At 41.6% G+C, this 18,659-nt stretch overlaps 1 protein-coding gene across 1 annotated transcript in view; it reads right to left on the bottom strand.

The window, feature by feature from the left end:
- The window catches only part of THBS4 (thrombospondin 4), a 39,696-nt gene extending 21,718 nt beyond the window's left edge, over window positions 1-17,978 (bottom strand). Inside the window, exons 1-6 of the mRNA XM_051788076.1 lie at window positions 17,520-17,978; window positions 13,155-13,358; window positions 8,519-8,766; window positions 7,365-7,470; window positions 1,710-1,792; window positions 1,080-1,131 (exon numbers count right to left, since the gene is read on the bottom strand). Coding sequence (XP_051644036.1) covers window positions 1,080-1,131; window positions 1,710-1,792; window positions 7,365-7,470; window positions 8,519-8,766; window positions 13,155-13,358; window positions 17,520-17,610 — 784 coding nt within the window. The 5' untranslated portion in view covers window positions 17,611-17,978. The remainder of the gene's footprint in view (window positions 1-1,079; window positions 1,132-1,709; window positions 1,793-7,364; window positions 7,471-8,518; window positions 8,767-13,154; window positions 13,359-17,519) is intronic.
- Between the last annotated feature and the right edge of the window lie 681 nt (window positions 17,979-18,659).

Genomic DNA, 18,659 nt, shown 5'->3' with positions numbered 1-18,659 from the left:
CTAGGTTAGTCCCAGCACAGATCTGCTGCTGGCCAGGGGAAAAAACTCTGAAAGCCTGTGATCTCAGATGGCCCAAGGGACTCAAGTATGAGGATAGAAGTATAAGGCATTTCTCTGGTTAAATCAGCAACACAACCACTTCATAAGAAAAACAAGGTTGTGGTTTCACAACAGCATCTCTGAAACAGCAGCATCTCTGAAAGTCTACAAATAAGAAGAATAAGGAAGCAGCAGCTGGCAGCCCACAAACACCGCAGGAATATGCATGTACATTAGTTTAGGTGCACAGAGACCAGCCCAAGGTTTTCTGAGACTCTGGCAGATGCCGAACCCTGGTAGGGATGTATGCAGGATTTAGACTTTTTCTTTGACACTCACACATATGGGTTATCCTGCCTAGAGCTCAACTTGAGTTTTGATGAGGTTTACAGACTAGAAGAAATCAAGTAAAAGGTCTAATGCATTTAAGACCTTTCGTCCCACCCAGGAAGAGAGTATATTGGTTTTTATGACTGTATGCATGTCCTGATTGTCAGTTATGTAGGAGGGTCATGCAATGGCATTTGGAAAAGTAATTATTTCTTTCACGTAGAGAAAAAATCATGACCACCTTTTTGGGTCTTACTGGTGTTAACCAGGGACTGCCTCCTCAGAATCAGATGAACTTCAGGTGGACTGCATAGGATCTTCCTCAGACTGACAATACCAGCTAGAGCAGAACATGATTCCTCCCCTGTCCTTCTACTAAGATTGTGCATGAGATACCTGGCAGACAATGGCTCCTTCCACAGGAACATGTGGCATAGCTTTGCGGCAGAGCAAGAATTGACAGTACAGCCTGAGTAACACTTTTTGGTTTAGTGGTGTTTTATCCCCCAATAAGTGAGTGTCTGGGCTATGGAAGCTTTTTCCTCTAATGAAAATCTATTTTAAATTTGTGTTCAATACATCTAGAACTTTGGACACAGTATTTTTAAAAAAATACTTCTTAGAAACTACATAAAGCTAACCCAATCAATACCAGTTTTAAAACAACTGTGCATCTCATCTGAATTAGAGGCCTTAACAGGAATACTTACCACATGCTTGGCACTCAGCTATGGTATTTCTCAGAAATGTTGTTTCTTTGACCTTGAGAATATAGGAAAAAAAACATTATTTGGGTACAGGCAGTTCCAGTATGCACCTGGCTGCAAGAAAAACCATTATTCCCCAAGATGCCACTCAAACCATGCAACATAGGTAATCTATCTTAAATGAGATGCTCTTCATACTCCATAAAATTAAGGATAGTGATAATGGACGTACTTCAGTTCAGCCTTCGTCAACAGGACCCTTAAGAATTACATATTTAACCAAAGGATGCCACCAGCAATTCCAGTTCTGATACCCACAAGAAACTGAAACAAATGCAATTTCAGTTCTGTGCAATGGACCTACTGCTATCTAACAGTGGGCTAGGACGGCTGCTCTAGTTCCTTAAGACACAAAATTTTCTGGATCTGAAAAAGCAAGTCCCCTACACTCCCACATTCAATGATTCTCCATAGCACAGAGTACCAGGACTTATATGGTTATTTCTTCTCCATTGTGTCAAGCCTTCAAGGCAATGGACTCTACACAGGAGTTTACTGCTCACATGAATTCTGCACTGACTCTATCAAAGGGGCACGCTTGGGATATTTCACACTGAAGCCTTTATACAGTACCTGTTGTCTGAGAAGGTCTTTCACATCAGCCAGTATTTGGTTCATCTGCATCATCTGACCCATTAGCTGCCTACTATAATCACCTGTAGGGAAACAGCAATGAAAAAGAGTGCAAAACATAACTCTCCTTCATTTGCTGTGGTAATTTCTGAGATATAAGACGGAAACCCCATGAAGAGCCAAGGAGGACAGACATTACCATTACTTAAACCCTGCAGGAATCACCACAGCAAATGCAGTATTTATCTCAATTTTTTATAGTGTAATTTGCGTGAACTCAAGGCTTTTCTGGAACTGAACTCCATGTATACCAGAGAAACAGATAAAGCAGAAACCTCTCCACAGAGAGAAAAACAAGATTGTGATTTCTCTACCATTATTTCAGTGTCAAGGTCCTCTAGGGCAATTAATGCCACCAGTGTTACTCGTTCCCCCTAGACCAGCAACCCTATTTCAGTATTTCAAGACTGGATATCTGTGATAATTCATCTGGGGGACGAGGACAAGGCTGGGGCAGGAAGTATATGTACATACAATGGGGAGACACCCTGCATAAGTGCATTCCACATCACCACAACTGATTAGTAGACATTTTTTGAAGTGGAGTTACCCAGATTTCTGAGCAAGTTCAGTGGAAAGCTCTGACCACCCACCAAGAGCACCTGCACTGAAAAACAGTGCTTTTAGTAACTACAACAGTCATTTGGCTTTTCTTCTGAAAGGCAGCTCATCACACTGCACACAAGTTTCACGGCTGCATTTGCTCCTGGTGGGTGCAGAGTTTGTATGGACTCACATAACTGAACACACTATCCAGAAGAGGGTCACAAGGATGGTGAAGGGTCTGGAGGGGAAGCTGTGTGAGCAGTGGCTGCAGTCACTTGGTCTGTTCAGCCTGGAGGAGACTGAGGGGAGACCTCATTGCAGTCTACAACTTCCTCCTGAGGGCAAGTGGAGAGACAGACACTGATCTCTTCTTCTCTGTGGTGACCAGTGACAGAATCCGAGGGAATGGCCTGAAGTTGTGTCAGGGGAGGTTTAGGTTGGATATTAGAAAAAGGTTCTTCACCCAAAGGGTGTTTGGATACTGGAACAGGCTCCCCAGGGAAGTGGTCACAGCATCTAGCCTGACTGAGTTCAAGAAGTGTTTGGACAATGCTCTCAGGCACATGGTGTGACTCTTGGGGATGGTCTTGTGCAGGACCAGGAAATGGACTCAATGATCCTTGTGGGTCCCTTCCAACTCAGAATATTCTGTGATTCTATGAACGCACACCAAAACCATTTCTCAATACTAAGTAACAAAAAGACCTCTAAGACAGACCAACAGTTACATCTGTAATGAGCCATAAGAGAAGAACCAGAGTCAATCCAAGATCTTCACGAGAGATTCTTATCTGTTAAATGAAATAGTGATTTTGATCCAGTGACAGAGGAGAAGCAGAGAGCATGTTTAGCACAGTAGCTTGTAATTCCTTCTATTTGTTAATTACTTCTGAGTTTGTACCTCTCTCAAGCAGATATTTGTTTACTTCTCTAAGTCTGTATTTAAAAACAAACTTTATAAATATATGCTCTTTCACACTCTAGGTAGGCAGGATATTTTGATATTATGCCCAATAGCTTCAGGGAGGTTTATTCACATGTTATTTTTGTGAGTACTGAAAGCTTATATGAAAAATGCTTCTCTTAATGTTTACCTCATTGTTTTGTACTTCAAAGCATGTCTAGCTGTTTCCAAACATTCTACTGGGAACTGTCCAACTCTCCAGATACTATGTTTTCTTCACTCCAGATTTTCTCATCAAAACACTGAACAAGTTTAAAGAGTCAGGAATCACCTATTCAAGAACCTGCCTCTGTTCTAGTCCCAACCTTGCCTTATTTTTATCTGGAGGACAGTGGAAGGACATAATATCATGGAAATTTCAGAATTCCATAGTGGAACCTGGCACACACCTGTTCTTGTTTTACTTGTTAGTTCTTTTTTTTAAACAAAGACTGGTTTAGGCATTATTGACTGAGATCCGCAAAAAATTCTCAAGATTTCAGATGCTTTTTGTTGGCTAGCACCTCAATCAAAATCAGATCTATTCTGCAGTTAAGTTTTGCAGACTGCTGAATGTTAAGGTGGACTAAACAGGTTATACTGTCATGAACTACATGTCCTATTTGCAAATCTAGACAGCAGAGCAGAAACAGATGGCTATCCTGGTTGGATTTTTTTCTCTTCCACTTAAAACCAATTCCACCAGTAGGCCCCACTTGCAGCAGAATGACCAGTGTTCAGGGATAAGAATTCAGAGATGCCTTTAAAGGAGCTGTCAGCCCAAAATATCTTGCAGGGTGGCTCTTCCCAGGAGGAAGCAAGTTAAGATACCAGCCTCAAGCTGTACAGATAACGGGTCCTACCATGTAGTCTCTCTCATCCACACTCCAGTCACTAAGGCAACTCCCCAGTTCAGCTAGTCCCTAGCTCCATACTCTGAGTCAGTAACAATATGAGTAACAGAATAGCTTTCATGGTAATAATTAAGTTCAGAGACAGAAAGACCCTGTCCTTCTTGCCAGGACTTCGTAGTACAGAATCATAAAATGGTTTGGTTTGGAAAAGACCTTTAAAGATCATGTAGTCCAATTCCCTGGCCACTTCAGGAACATGTTTCACTTGACCAGACTGCTCAAAGCCCCATCCAGCCTGGCCTTCAACACTTCCTAATGGGGCATCAACAGCTTCTTCGGGCAACCTGTTCAAGTACAGGACCTTGGATTTAGAGCAGGTAACTAGTTCCACTGCACTGCTAATTGGCCCAAGCAGGGCAAATGCACAGACATTTAACTGCAGGCCACCATGAAATGCCTCAAAGATATTTCTTCTAGCTTTCTTGGGATCAATACTGGCTCAAGAACACACTTGCCCCCATCTGGCAAAGTCAGAATCCTGAAGTGTCATTGAAAGAGAACGATATTTGTAGAATCATAGAACATTCTGAGTTGGAAAGGACCCATAAGGATCATCGGGTCAAACTCCTGACCCTCCATGGGACAACTCCAAGAATCACATCATGTGCCTGAGAGCATTGTCCAGCTTCTTGAACTCCGGAGGACTGTGGTTACTTGGCCAGAGATCCAGCCATGATTAAAGTATGGATGATGGCTGATAAGAGAACAGTTTCCTGTCAGTCTATAATCCTCCACCAAAGAAGCTGTACATACAAGTTGCATGTGGAATTAGGAAGAGGCAGGTTCTAAGTAAACAGGAAGAGGTATCTCCTCAAACGTGATAACTTTCTTGCCAGGAGACAATCTTGACTGTGCATTCAAAACTGACAGGACAGATACACTGAAGAAAACATATTCAGTACAAAACACAGAGACTTCATCTCTGAGTTGAGAACTGTGAATAAAGTGAACTGCTGGAGAATAGGGGAGTATGCAGAGAAAACCACACTAAAACTCCACTCCCTTACACTCTTGCCCTTGGACCTATATCAACATACTGTCTCTAACAATAGACAGGTTAAAAGAATCTTTGGTCTTGTGCAACATAGCTAATTTTTTTTACACTTTCTCAGGTTCAGGTACCCTACACAAACCAGATAATCCCCAAAGATCCCTTCTGACCTGAATGATTTTGTGATGATTACATGCAGCATAGTAATCTCATCTACCAAACCTAACGCATCTTACAATCTATTTTCCTACCCAAACAGGAAGATCCAAATACACGGGTTCAAGCTGCATCTGATCATCATATTCTCATCTACACTGCTTAGGTGTCTCAGCCTCACAGACTGAACATGGAGGGGATGCTGCTGCCAAAGCAGTGAGCAATAATCGGGCACACAGTGAAAGCCACGTACAGCTATTCAGGTCCAAGGATTTTCCAATTAATATGAAAGCACACACTTTTACCAAGATACATACGTCTTACACCGCTATACAGCTAAGCATTTGCATTCCAGCTTTTTCTGGCTGAAGGCAAAACTGTGGTTATCTGATATATTGCTCCCATTAAAGGGCATCATGAAGAACATACAAAGTACAAGGCAGCTGAGCTAATATTGCTGTTGGAACATCTGAACCTTTTCCTTTGGTATATTTGGTTATGTAAACTTCGAAGGTATTCATGTGAGTTGTCTTTTATTATTATTAATTATACTAATTCCACTTGAACGTTATAAGCAACTGAATTTGAGAGGCTAAGCCATGTGAAGGCAGCCACAAAGAGAGTATTTGTCTGTATTGCTACCATTTGCACTATTGATTACTGAGCAAAACGTTACAAATGAGAAAGCAGCTGTAACCTGGAACCTCATTCAGAGAGCTGTGAGATTTTGCAGAAGGAAACAGTGAATTACTCTGCCCTTCTGTGTTCAAATGCCTGTTGATTTAGTGAAAAAGAGAAAGTTGAGGATAAAACTACGGGGTTTTTTTACCTAAGTGTATGCATGCTAAGAAGCAAGAAAATAGAAGTATATGCAATGGAGGATTTACATATCTAAAAGGTAAACCAGATTTTGTTGTCATTGCACACCACTGATGCCTACATTCATGTGACTTACTCAGGATGCTCTCATATAAAAGTTTTGTATCTTGTCTCTATTCTTATCAAAACCAGCAATACTGCAGGGTATGAGTTTGGCAGGGGGGACAGGAAAGGGTGTGAGAGAAAAGAACCTCTCATGGATCCTATTTCAAACCTTGATCTCAGTTTTCTCCCCATGGTTGTCACATATTAACACATTGCACACAAAGCATGAACTCGTTCTCCCTCACACCCACAGCAGAAAGGCAGATGGACAGGAACTACAAAGGGTTGCAGATGGGGCAGTCTAGCTCACGTTTTCTGTGTCCAGATGTCAGGAAGCACTCTTGCCTAACATAGGGGATTGCATGCAGACCCTGGGGACCTGCAGGAATTACAGTAGCCTCAGGTCCTTCTTTTCCTCCTTGTTCCCAGCTCAGTGTCTATAATGCTCAGCACAGGCAGAAAAGGAATTGGTTTTAAATCACATGTCCACTCCAGCCGATGATAAAAGCCTCGGCTAACTTGTGGCAGGACTAGTGGCTGCCTTGCAATGGCTCTTCCCACATGGATATACAGGTTCTGTAGCTGTAGCACAAACATGTTCTTCAGTTTACACCTTGCTCCTCCCTTCTTTACACCTTGCTCCTCCCTTCTTGGGGACAGTCCAGTGCTCAACAAAAGATGAATACTGGCCATGAGGATAAGTACATGGACAGGTCTTGCTACGCCATCCATCTACCTATTTTCATAAAGCCGGTATGAATGTATCACATTTAGGACTACTTTATGTCTGCAATTGTCTGCAATTTGAATACTTAAAATATTATTAAGCTGACACAGACAGATCATCATCACAAAAATTTGCCTTCCAAATTAGGTTAAAAAGCTCTTTAATCACTTCTTCACTAGGACAGCAATTCATTGTTTTATCAATAGCAACAGTGACTGTTTTCTCTTCAAACTGAGGTATTTCTAAAACATTGACAGAAATTATCATGTCTATAATTCAGTCAAATAATTTTTATTACTTGACTATAAAGCTCCACATTTTTAATATTCATCATATTAGCTTCCTTGCACTGGTATTGTAAGGAACAATTTTAATTCCTGGTTGCAGGTCTTACCAGTGTACTGAGGTACAGGCTCAATTTGTTGAAGAAAACAATCCTGCAGGTTCCCCACTTCGGCAAGGGTTCCTCCAGTTACCAGCTTCAGCTCATCTAGTGTATCCTGAGCTCACAAAAAAAACACAGCTCACAGTTGGGGTACAACAATGAAAAAAATAGGAAATATCAGACAAAGTAAATTAATTTTTTTAAGAGAGAGATTCCATTTTCTACGCATGCAGAACTTCTACACTGTTCACTTAAGGGTCATCCGTCATCATCTGAAGTGTATAAAATCCCTAATCTTTGCTTTGAAGATTTCCCCATAGCTATGGTTTTATTTTGATTTTTTTTTTGTTTAATTCATATGATCTCACATACTAGGAAGTTCACATAGTTAGATATCTGTGGCATGTGATTTTTTTTAAAGTGAATCCAAAGCAGTCTTTTTTCCCCTCCTCTCAAACAGGTATACATTCATGTCAGGAATGTGGGCACCTCAGTTATTCTACATACAAAAAAGCTTATTTTCAAGCCTGCAATGACACAAAGGGGGCAGACTGCCTTACATACTTTGGATTAATGATGATGAAAGATGCTGTGGGAGTCACTGTTTATCTTGGACTGCTGATAGGGAGATGACAGGAAGCTGTGTCAACTCCTGGTTGGCAGACAGAAGAAGAAAAGCTGTTGTAGTCAAACAGACGAGGATTGCACTCTGGCACCCCGAGAGTACGCCCTTTCTTTTGTCTTTTTAGTCCCTGTGGCTTATTACGAAGAGGAAAGCCCCATACTCAGTCAAGCACTGCTCATACTGAACAGCTGATGAAAATCTGCCCTTACTGTACCAGCTAAGTCTTGCAAAAAGTCCAGTCCCCAAAAAAACACCTATACGGAAGTGAAGGACGCGCTAATTTTTTGTTTTTCACTTAAAAAGCTAAAAACTGTGTTTAAAACAAATAGCATAATTATTACGGGGTTCAGGTAAGCTAAGATTTCACCTGTTCCACAGAAGTTATATTTACATTTATTTCACAACTTAATAGTCAAGTATTACTGAAGCACTATTGTACAGAGCTTGGCTGCTGCAAGGGCTGAGATCTGAATTCAGCGATCCAGGATTGCTGGTGATCCCTCAAAGTGTTCAGCCTGTTCCTGGGTTTCGTGCTCACCTGTGGTTTCTCCTGGAAAATGCGCAACTCAACTATCACCAACTTCTCAGACAGCATTGAAAATGGTTTTGGCAGGTCCTCAATGGCACCTACTTGCAGGCAGTCCAGATACAACTCTATTGTGCTCAATCCCTGCTGCAGACCACTCAGCCACAAGATGACAGCATGGGGCTTCCCATCAGCCAGCTGGATGTTGCTAAAGATCACAGAATTCAACCTTCCATTACTCTTCAGATAGCGCAGCACCACTAGGACAAAATACACAGAAGGACTGTCAGAGGGTAACAGACATCCAAGGCTGATCAAGGAAGATCCTGTGGAAATCTGCAATTGCCCTAGTATTTTACCAAATGTCAGCTTTTGTAAATGCAACCCATATGCAGACATAATAATAATGTAATAATAAATGGGACATCAACTCAGAGCAGCACTACCAGGACTCTTGCATGACACTCTAGTTGTAAAGCATTGCTCCCTGCACAGTGTTTGCCATTTCTTTGCCTGGCCTCTCTAACTAGCTTAACCAGTGTCACTTTACAGAGCATAATGTGCCAAAATACAAGAGGTAAAGTTACAGGGTGTTGCAGGCAGCCTGCAGTCAGCACTTTGGCATGTATATATCTTAAAGACTTAGAAGTACTCTGTAGCAGAAATGTATAACTAGAAAAATCAGTCTCAGTGATGCATATAGCAGTCAGTGAAGCCATCTAACAGTGTATCCAAATGCATAATTAAAGAAAGCAAAGGAAGCATGATCCCAAGCCAATAACCTGTTCTTCTCCGTAACAAATAGTTAGTAAAAACAAATAAAATATCATGCAGGGGTCCTTAGAGAATGGATTTCAGGTCCTGTGATGTTCCTCGTATTGAGAAGGTTTTTATGCAAAAGCTAACATTTTGTAGGTTTTAGTTTAAACTAGTGGGATTATTCCTAGAACATGACATAGCCAGTCCTTGATGTGGGAATGTGCCTAGATCTGTAGATGGCTTGGTTGAGGTTGTATGGGAGAAGACATGAAAATTTATGTACTTCACACATTCATAATATGTCAAAAATTCCTACATGCATAGTATGTCTAATATGCAAAATAATGTAATGCAAAGTAATACATACCATAGAGTATAAATTAGTAAAAACAAATAAAATAACAAATAAAATATCATGCAAAAAAGGTATATCCCACCCCTAAAGATGACTAAGCCTCCTCTCAACTCTTTTTAAAAGTATTAGTGAATGCTTTCAAAATCCAATAAAAATTCTCATTTTATTAAGTAAAACACGCTGTGAAAGACCACAACAGCAAACCAACAAATACTCTTACAAAAAATATTTGCTGCATAATACTGAAAAACCATCCCTTTCCCAAGGAAATTGGATCAGTAAGCTAGGATCTGCAAGCTAAATCTCTTAGACCAGCTAGCTAGTTCTCTCCACAAAATCTCTCCCTGGCTCTCTGACTGCACATCTGCAAAAATAAGGAACCGAGTGCATCTGGACAGCATATAACTACCCTAAAATATCAGACAGACCCCGTTTCAAAGATCCCACTGATCACCAGCCTGCACATCCCTTATTTCCTGTTAGTAAGAGTTACATGCATGAGGAGTCAAGCTGCACAGCTGCCAGGCATCCAAAAAGTTAAGTGTTGGCTCTTGTGAACATCTGTTTGAAGTTCACAGGAGGCTGCTACTGTTGCATCAAGTGAAAGCTCACAAATGGCCTGACACTAGGTCAACTAAAAATTGTGGATACAGTCGAAGGAAAAGCTCTATCTTCGGAGCTAATAACACCTACTTACCAAAACCATTCCATTTCTATTCATTTAACAAATTATATTCCCATCTCCCCGCTATTAATGTAACTTCTTTGATGTTGTGATACCTCTGTTTGTTGGTGACCTGAGTTACTGCACACATGCTCCATACAATTTTTCTAATTGCTCAGTTTAATGATTAAAAAAACCCCAGATTTATACCAGCATGAATGGGGCAGGGTACATCCCCATCTTTAAAATCTATGCTAGTGCTAGAGCCTCAGCACTAGCACTACCATCTGTGATCAATATCAGATTGTTTTCTCTGCTGTCTATGTCAAAACACTGCCAGACCTGAGATTTCCACAAAGGTGCATGAGGTCACCAGTAACTTGCTAAAAGGTAGCATTTCTTGGCAAACTCAAACATCAGGCAAGACACAGTAGATTTCAGGCATTTTATTTATGTAAATATTATGCATGCTTGGTCATATAAAAGGCAAGATCTTTGGATCTGGGCCCTGCTTTCAGAGTGACCAAACACAACAGTAGCCTAGATAAAGAAAGAGGAGATGGAAGCAGGACCGAGAATGGACCCTGCCAGAATAGTTTCAGGACAAGGAGCAATCAGCCTTGGAAGGAGGACCAACCGTTTTTTCCTCAGCCAAAGCCAAATATCCATCTGTTAAACCAGAGTAGGCTTTTGAAGAGAGATTTTTTTTCTTAGATCACAGTCTCCACCTGTATAAGATTTAACTCATCCACACCCCTGCAGTACATGTTTGCTGCTTGAATATTTTAGATATTCATGAGAGTGTCACCTGTACTGCTTAAGAAACAGATTTTCAATTAAACTACCACTTCTACTAGGAAGTAGGAGCTGCTTCACAGAATTCGTAAATTACAACACTTCTATGCATTAACTGCTGTTTTCTCCATACAGAAATCATTCAAAAAAGATAAGAAATTAATGGATTTTCCAGAGGCTATTTGCCTCTGGAAAGCACATTGGTCTAGCCAAAACAAGTTGAGCCACTACTCAGTAATTTATACCTGTGCTTTTAAAAACATTTAGGCATTGTAAAGATGTTATTATCAGGTATACAACAACAAAACCAGAACATTGTAAAGGATAACTAAGGCGTGCTTTGAGCTCCTGAGATCACATTTGGATGCATAACTGGAAATACCATGCAGAAGAAGTAATGCACTTATGCATTCTTCCAAAACTGTAGGTAATTGGACCGTGCATTTTGCTGAGACGCCAACATTGGCTCATCATTTAAGTGATGATGACCAGTCTTGAGAGGATCATAAACAGCTCCCACACTCCGTATTTTCAGCTCACACAACAATCTCCTGGATGCGTTTTAACTTATTGTACAAAGTAGCCATATGGAATCCTTGACGCTTTTGGAGAAATCACAAGTGAAAACACTGGCATATGCTTTGCACAAGGTGCTCTAAGGTAATAAGGAGGCAAAGAGATCCATGAAACAGTCCTGCTGTAAAAAGCTTTCCTCTCTTTGGTCAGTCCTTTACATCAGATATGTTACATCTACTCAACACCAGTCACTGACAGGACAAGTTGCTTCACACTGCCTTTCTATATGCCACTGTTTGTCCTGTCAGAGAAGCTTCTCAAAAACCAGTATACCAAAAACAAAACCAAAAGAAGCCACATTACCTTCCATCAGAAAGCTTCTTAAGTGTGTTAAAGTGTATCAATAACCATCAAACATGCAGGTATTTTTGAAAATCAAAAGAAGAGTTTGATATGTTCAAATTCTTACGTTTAGAGACACATTCGTATGCATTCCTATATATATGTACAACATTTACACATATAATCGTGTGTGAGAGAGGGAGAGAGGGAGTATGTGCTATCTACCATTTATTCAGCAAATAAGTCAGTCAGTGTTAGGAATTGCATGACACTTACTGATAATGCTTTGTGGCCATGTATTACCCACTGTCAACCCACACACAGCTCTTATTCCCTGATCTCAGAAGGATTTTGATAAAACTACCAATGTTTTATCTAACTCCTTCCCTTACAATTGCCAACCAAAAGGCGTGCTTTTCTTTAGCATATTGAATAATTTCCCTATGCATATAGTGAACTTTCTCAGTAGAGTTTCACAGTATATTGGACTCAGTTGCCCAATTACAACACTTGCAGTAGCATATTATCATAGCAGTGGTGAAGCCAGTGGAGCAACAATAATGTACATAATTCAACAATTTTTTGCTGAACCTTAAAACTGGAGTATATCCTAGATCTGGTTTAGTGAAAGCTCTCTATTTCTAAAAATCGGCTGAAGTTTCGACTCTGACTCCTGATTAACGGATTCCAATAGAGAACAAACACTTTAATTCACCCAAAAGATTCTGTAAGTGCTGGGAATGTTTGTCTTTCATAGTCACATCTAACCTCCAGGGTCAGCAGAACAAGAACCTGCCTTTCATATGCACGAGGCAGCATGTGTGTGTGTCCCTCGAATTCCTGTGTAATAAGAACCAGTGACTGGCCCAAGGGGAAAAAGGAAAAAAGAAAAGGAAAAAAAAACAACCAAAATTGACTCCTTTCTCCATACTCCATGTTTTTTTCCTTCTTTTTTAGCATTGCTCAGAGCAAATACCACAGCCAAGTGGAGATACCAGCTGATTGTCCAGTAAAGCTTCCCCTGGCCAGGAGAGAGCAGCACCACGGAGAAGGAAAGAAATGAAAACAGGAGTAAGAAGGGATGTAAAAGGTGATAGCATGCAACAGGAATGACTCAAGCACAAAGGTTAATCACACATTTGTCAACATCCATCTGTGACACTCCAGTAACTATGGATCCAACACTAGTTTTACCACACATATTCCAAACAACTCACCTTTACTCATCCGTCCCATTACCGTAAATTCAAAATGCTTGCTGTTGTCAGCTGATGAATACAGGCCAAAAACGGTGGCTGTGCTCTTTGGCTGCAGTTTGAAGGTTGAGAGCAAGTACACTTCATTCAATGTAGGATCCCCAAATGCTTGTTGCAAGAAGTTTGGTACCACTCTTTTGTTGGAATATGGAAGAAGATCAAAAACTGGGGAAAAAAAAAAAAAAAGAAGCAAATTTGAACAGCAATTTAAATATAATAATGAACAAAGAAGAATGTGGTCTGAAGCCACTCACTGGAGACCACACACTCTTTTCTATTTTCATATGAGCGCTTTGACCTACCTAAATTAGTATAAACCAAAAAATTATTAATAGGATGATCAAGTCTAAAGATTATGTAGTTCAACTCCTGGCTCTGGAAGGGATATCTTAAGCAACCTGGTTGCTCCCTGCCCATGGCAGTGAGTTTGGACTAGATGGCCTTTAAAGGTCCCTGCCAGCTAAAACTATCCTACGATTCTACCAAAATATCATCTAGAATTTGTTGCAACTGGTACTATTTTAGCAACTTTTATTTTCCAAAGGAATTATTTATAACTTACTAACACAGAAATATCTAGTCTTCAAATTGAGATGCTTAAATATTTTCAGGTAGATCTCTTAAAATTCTTCTCTTCTGAGGATGCACTTCAACAGAAAGCTTTTTAACCTATTTCTGCTTTCATAAATCCAGATGTTTGTATTCATGTATCAATTAGACAAAGGATTCAGCATTAAAATTTTCAGACAGGTTTCCGGAATACTTATCCTTTAATGGTATTTACAGGGCACCATTTAAAATGCTAAAAAGCCAGGTAAGCATTATTATGTTCACAACCTCTTTCTCATTTCACTGACTCTTCAGAAGATATATTATATAAATAAGACTCATCTTTCTCCTCTAGCGTAGAAAACAAAGAAATACAGGTCTGACAAAAAAAAATTACTCCAAAGGCATAGTGAAAGCTGTTTCAAATTTTTATTTCAGTTTTTCCTCAATGCATCAGCAAAGAGTCTATGGTTATACTTGTACATACGACAGAAATGTCCCTTATGACGCTAAAACAACAAACCAGGGTTTTCCTCAATGTTCCTAAATCCATGATGTTTCCAAACTCATTAAACTATTCCATTACGTTTCTTGATTACCTCCTGTTTCAACCCACTGCAATTAAAGTAGTATATACGTTATATTCTTGCAAAGTCTGATAAATGAATATGCACAAGTGTCATTTAAATATAAGGGCATACTTAGCCATTGTATACCACTGCCACTCCATACGCCTGTCATGGCTGGGCCATATTTTTCTCCCACACCAGCACAATACCATCGAGCTGCTACCAGAGAAGAGCCACAACACCAGGCAGATGGCAAAGGCACACGACAGCACATTGTGCCTTACCTTGATTCAAGTTTGTGGTTGTACTACTAAGTTTAGTTTCCTAGGCTGAAAAAACAGTGGACCAGTGCAGGTGAGTCTTGTCTACACAGCATGACCTCAGAGCTGTCATCATCTACTGAAGTGATGAGGCCATCCTACTGATCCAGAGTTTCCACACAATACAAGCAGGAAAAGACTGAAGAGCACTTGGAGGACAATCCCATGGGCACATAGACCTACCCACAAACCTGTGGGAAACCCTGTTCACTTAGAGCATGGTTTTGTGATGCTTCTATTGCTCATTCTGGAGCACCCATTCATTTACACACTAATGTTATTCCCAAAAAGACAAAAATGGAGATTTTTCCCTTTATCTCATGAAGCCATTGAAATACAAACCACCACTGAAGTCTATACTTGTATTGAGTCCAAGGATCTCATGACTCTCATGAGTTTTCAGAACACAACACAAAAAATGTAAGGCACTTGATTTGCACGCACTACTAATACTGTAGTCAAACAAGTAAGAAACACATCTTAGAGGATGGACCTCGTCAAAAGACTTCTCTTTCATTCAGTTCACATTTACAGCATCCCAGGACAATTACTGCTCCAGTAACCCAGACAACAGATGCAAAAGGCTGGATACTTCATCACATTTACTGCAAGGAGAGCAAACCAAGCGCCCACCCACTCAAGAGACTGAAATGCATCTTTTTTTGAAGAGAGATTTTTTTCAGATCACAGCCTCTACCTGTATAAGACTTAACTCATCCAAGCCCCTGCAGTAAAATGCAGTAAAAATGCTTTTTACAACAGCATTTTACAAGTCATAGCCATTCAAAAAATACAGCTGTGTTTTCTCTGCCAGAGCAATGAAATACAATACTTAAGCCTTTGAGAGCATGGAATATAGCTATACATTATGTCCAGTTCTTCTATGTCTATTGGCTGAATTTATATCAATTCTTGTGATACTAATTAATGTATACAAGGGTTAAGCACTTAAAAATGTTATAAAAGTAATGACAAAATATTGGGAAACATCTGTCTAATGTTATGGAAAACATTTATTGAAATTTTTGAAATTTGCATATTTAAATGATTACTCAAACTGGTTTGGTAGTTGCATTCTACAAAGTACATTTCCTCAGCCATGTTATCAAACCCTTTCTTGGGATACCTTCACAATCTACGGTATGTAGATGCAGTATGTAACCAGATCCATCTAAGCATAGCTTACACACATGATAGCAAATGTGGCTAGTGGAAGAGCAATGGCGTTATGAAAATTTATTTTACATCCTTAGAGAGTTGGCAGAGAGACAACTCTTAGGTGTTAGGGAGACAATTGCTTGTTTGGAAAGAACAGGTAAAAAAGATCCACATGGATTTCAGATTTCATATTTTGTAGAATCTCTTCCTTCCTCTCCCTGGAAAGGCAGACTTGAGAGCAAATAGATAGAAAAGGACTGCTGAAGCTGAAAGACATAAGCAGCTGGTTTCAATTCATGCGGTGAGAGTGATGCCGCACCACGCCTCTGAGTACAAGCTTGCATTCTCACCAGGCTAAACAGAGGCCACTTGTGAGACAGACCAGGAATTCTCTCCCCCACCTTCTTTCTGTGTTTTTTAGAAGGGGGCTCCTCACCTTCCTATGAAAATGCTAACAAGACATGACCTACACCATGAGACAGTAGCAAAACACTCTTTGGAGATCTGCCCCAAAACATCAAGTCTAGCTCTTTAGGTGAAAACTAAAAGACATGATGAGAAGCCCTAGGAGGACGAAGCATGGAGGACTGAATTTAGTGGCACAGGAGAGGATGGAGCTCAAACTAAAACACCCCTTCTTTCCCTTAACTGTGTTGCCACGTCACACCAGCTTTTTGAGAACATCCAAGTTAGTTCTCCAGTCACAGCTAGCATAATAACTGCAGACATAAACACTGCTTCACTGCTGCTCAGCAGTTTTCAAGGTAATTAATGACGGCTTAGGCACCTGGAGTGAAACCCTACCCCCCCCCCCCCCAGCAATAGTTTCTGACCAGCTTCAAGAAGTTGAAAACATCACACGCTGAGTGGGGTTTTTCATTGGCTACTGCCTCTAACCCGTTAAAAACCTGCCTTTTTTTTTAAAATATGGCAATATCCAACTTCTCAATGCAACAATTTTCTGAAACGTTTTTACATCATAAAGGACTTTAACAGGCTTTTTGGAAATGCAGCTGAATTTAACTGGCTGTCTTTTAGATCTGCGTAAGTAAGGAATAAACGATTAAAGTCTCAAACATCGTTTGGTAAGGCAAACGAAGGTGTTAAAAACGCAGAGAGAACCAGGAGCAGCTTTAAGGCTCCGGGAGTGGCACTAAGTTATACTACCCGCTGTTCTCAGTAGCCGAGCTGGATCCAGTCACAGGCTGCACAATTGGAGAGTGATACTACCCATTTTACTCAAGCTCTAGAATACAGCGGCTCCTGACCTACTGTGTGCATAATATTGCCACAGCAATGCTGGGCTTAGAAGTATCACTTTTTCTATGCACTTTACTAAGTAGTAGAGTTTTCCCGGCGAGTTTTCCCGGCTTAGCAATTCACTTTTCATTCATGAGAACCTGCAACGGAAAAAGCGCTCTTCAGACGCTCCACACGCCTACCAGCACCCCTAGAAAAACACTTTTTTGCTGACTACAGGGGAGCGGCTGCAACGCGACCTCCTCCAGTCACCACCGCCACTCGCGCGGGACACAGCATGGCGGGGCGACGCCGGGACGACTCCTAGAGCGCGCCCCGACGGCTCCGGCTTCTCTCGCACCTGTAGAGGTGTTCCCGTTCCCTACCAGCCAGGGCTCCCGTCAGAGGGCAGAGGACGGGACGCTGCAAGCACTCTCGAATGGAAGAGGGGAAAGGAGATCTCGCCGCAGCCGGGGGAACGGACCCCTTACCTCGCGGGGCGGGCGCTGCGGCGCGGCTTGAGCAGAGCTGCAGGGCGAGCGGCAGCAGCAGCAGCAGCGCGGCGCCGCGCTCGCACCCCATGGCGGCCGCGGGCCGGGCAGGGCGGCGAGGAGGGCGCGCTGCTCCGCGCCGGGGCCGCCGTTTAACGGGGCGGACCCGGGGCCGGGCACGGACGGCGCCAGGCGAAGGACCATTGGCCGGGGCTACCCCGGGAGGCGGGCGGGGGCCGCGGCGGGGATGACCAAGGGCTGGGATGGACCATGCGGTAGCGCGCCGTCGGGGGCCGAGCCGGGAACAACTGGCATCGGTGGGGGTGGCGGAGCTTGGACACAGCCAGAGATCCTGTCGATGGCCCCCAAAATCAACACCTGTTGGGGACCGTGGCTGGAGTCTGCCCTTGGAGGAGTCCTGGAAATTGAAATGTGTTTAATCGCTTTGAATTCATAGCATCACAGAATGATTTAGGTTGGAAAAGACCTTTAAGATCATCAACCCCAACTGTTAATAAGCATCTCTGCTTACTACCAGTCACATAAAGGTGGGCCCAGAAGTGATTTGGGTGTTCTTTGAGAGCCAGTAAGAGTTCTGTCCGTTCAGGAGGGACAGCGAGTCCAGCAGCAGCCCATTTGGGAACCACCAGCCTGGTGAGGGAAGTAGGAGAGCTCTAGAAGCATGAAGATAATGCAGCCTTATTCATCCAGTTCTGCTGAGTGCAGGACACTTAAATTTGAGGCTGGCACCTCCAACAATGTAACCATCATTATATTTTAAAACTTCTTTGACCTCTTTTTCTATGTTCCTCTATGTTTCTGTGTAACCACACCTTTATGTGTCTTCTGTCAATAATACAGCCATTGTCTTTGCAAAGCCTTCTCACAAGTTTCTCTGCCTGTTCAGCAGATCAGGTGTTGAGTCTCAACTGTTAGGGGGTTCTGAGTATATTAGAACAGATTCTCTCTCATGCATATGCTAAATCAAAACAAATGAGAATGCTCTGGTGTGTAGACTTGGTCTTGGTAGGAATTTAAACACACTACTTTTCCTAACTGAAGAATGGCATTAAAAGGGGTCATGCAGATTGCAGACTGGAGCAAACTGGGTTTCTAGAAGACTGTGACTAGCAAAGTGAG

The sequence above is a fragment of the Manacus candei genome, unplaced genomic scaffold (genome assembly GCF_025592945.1).
Source record: "Manacus candei isolate 608988 ecotype Guabito, Panama unplaced genomic scaffold, ASM2559294v1 h1tg000024l, whole genome shotgun sequence".
In the NCBI taxonomy this organism is placed as follows: domain Eukaryota; kingdom Metazoa; phylum Chordata; class Aves; order Passeriformes; family Pipridae; genus Manacus; species Manacus candei.
The sequence above is the reverse complement of the archived record's forward strand: the minus strand, read 5'-3'. Positions and strand labels throughout refer to the sequence as shown.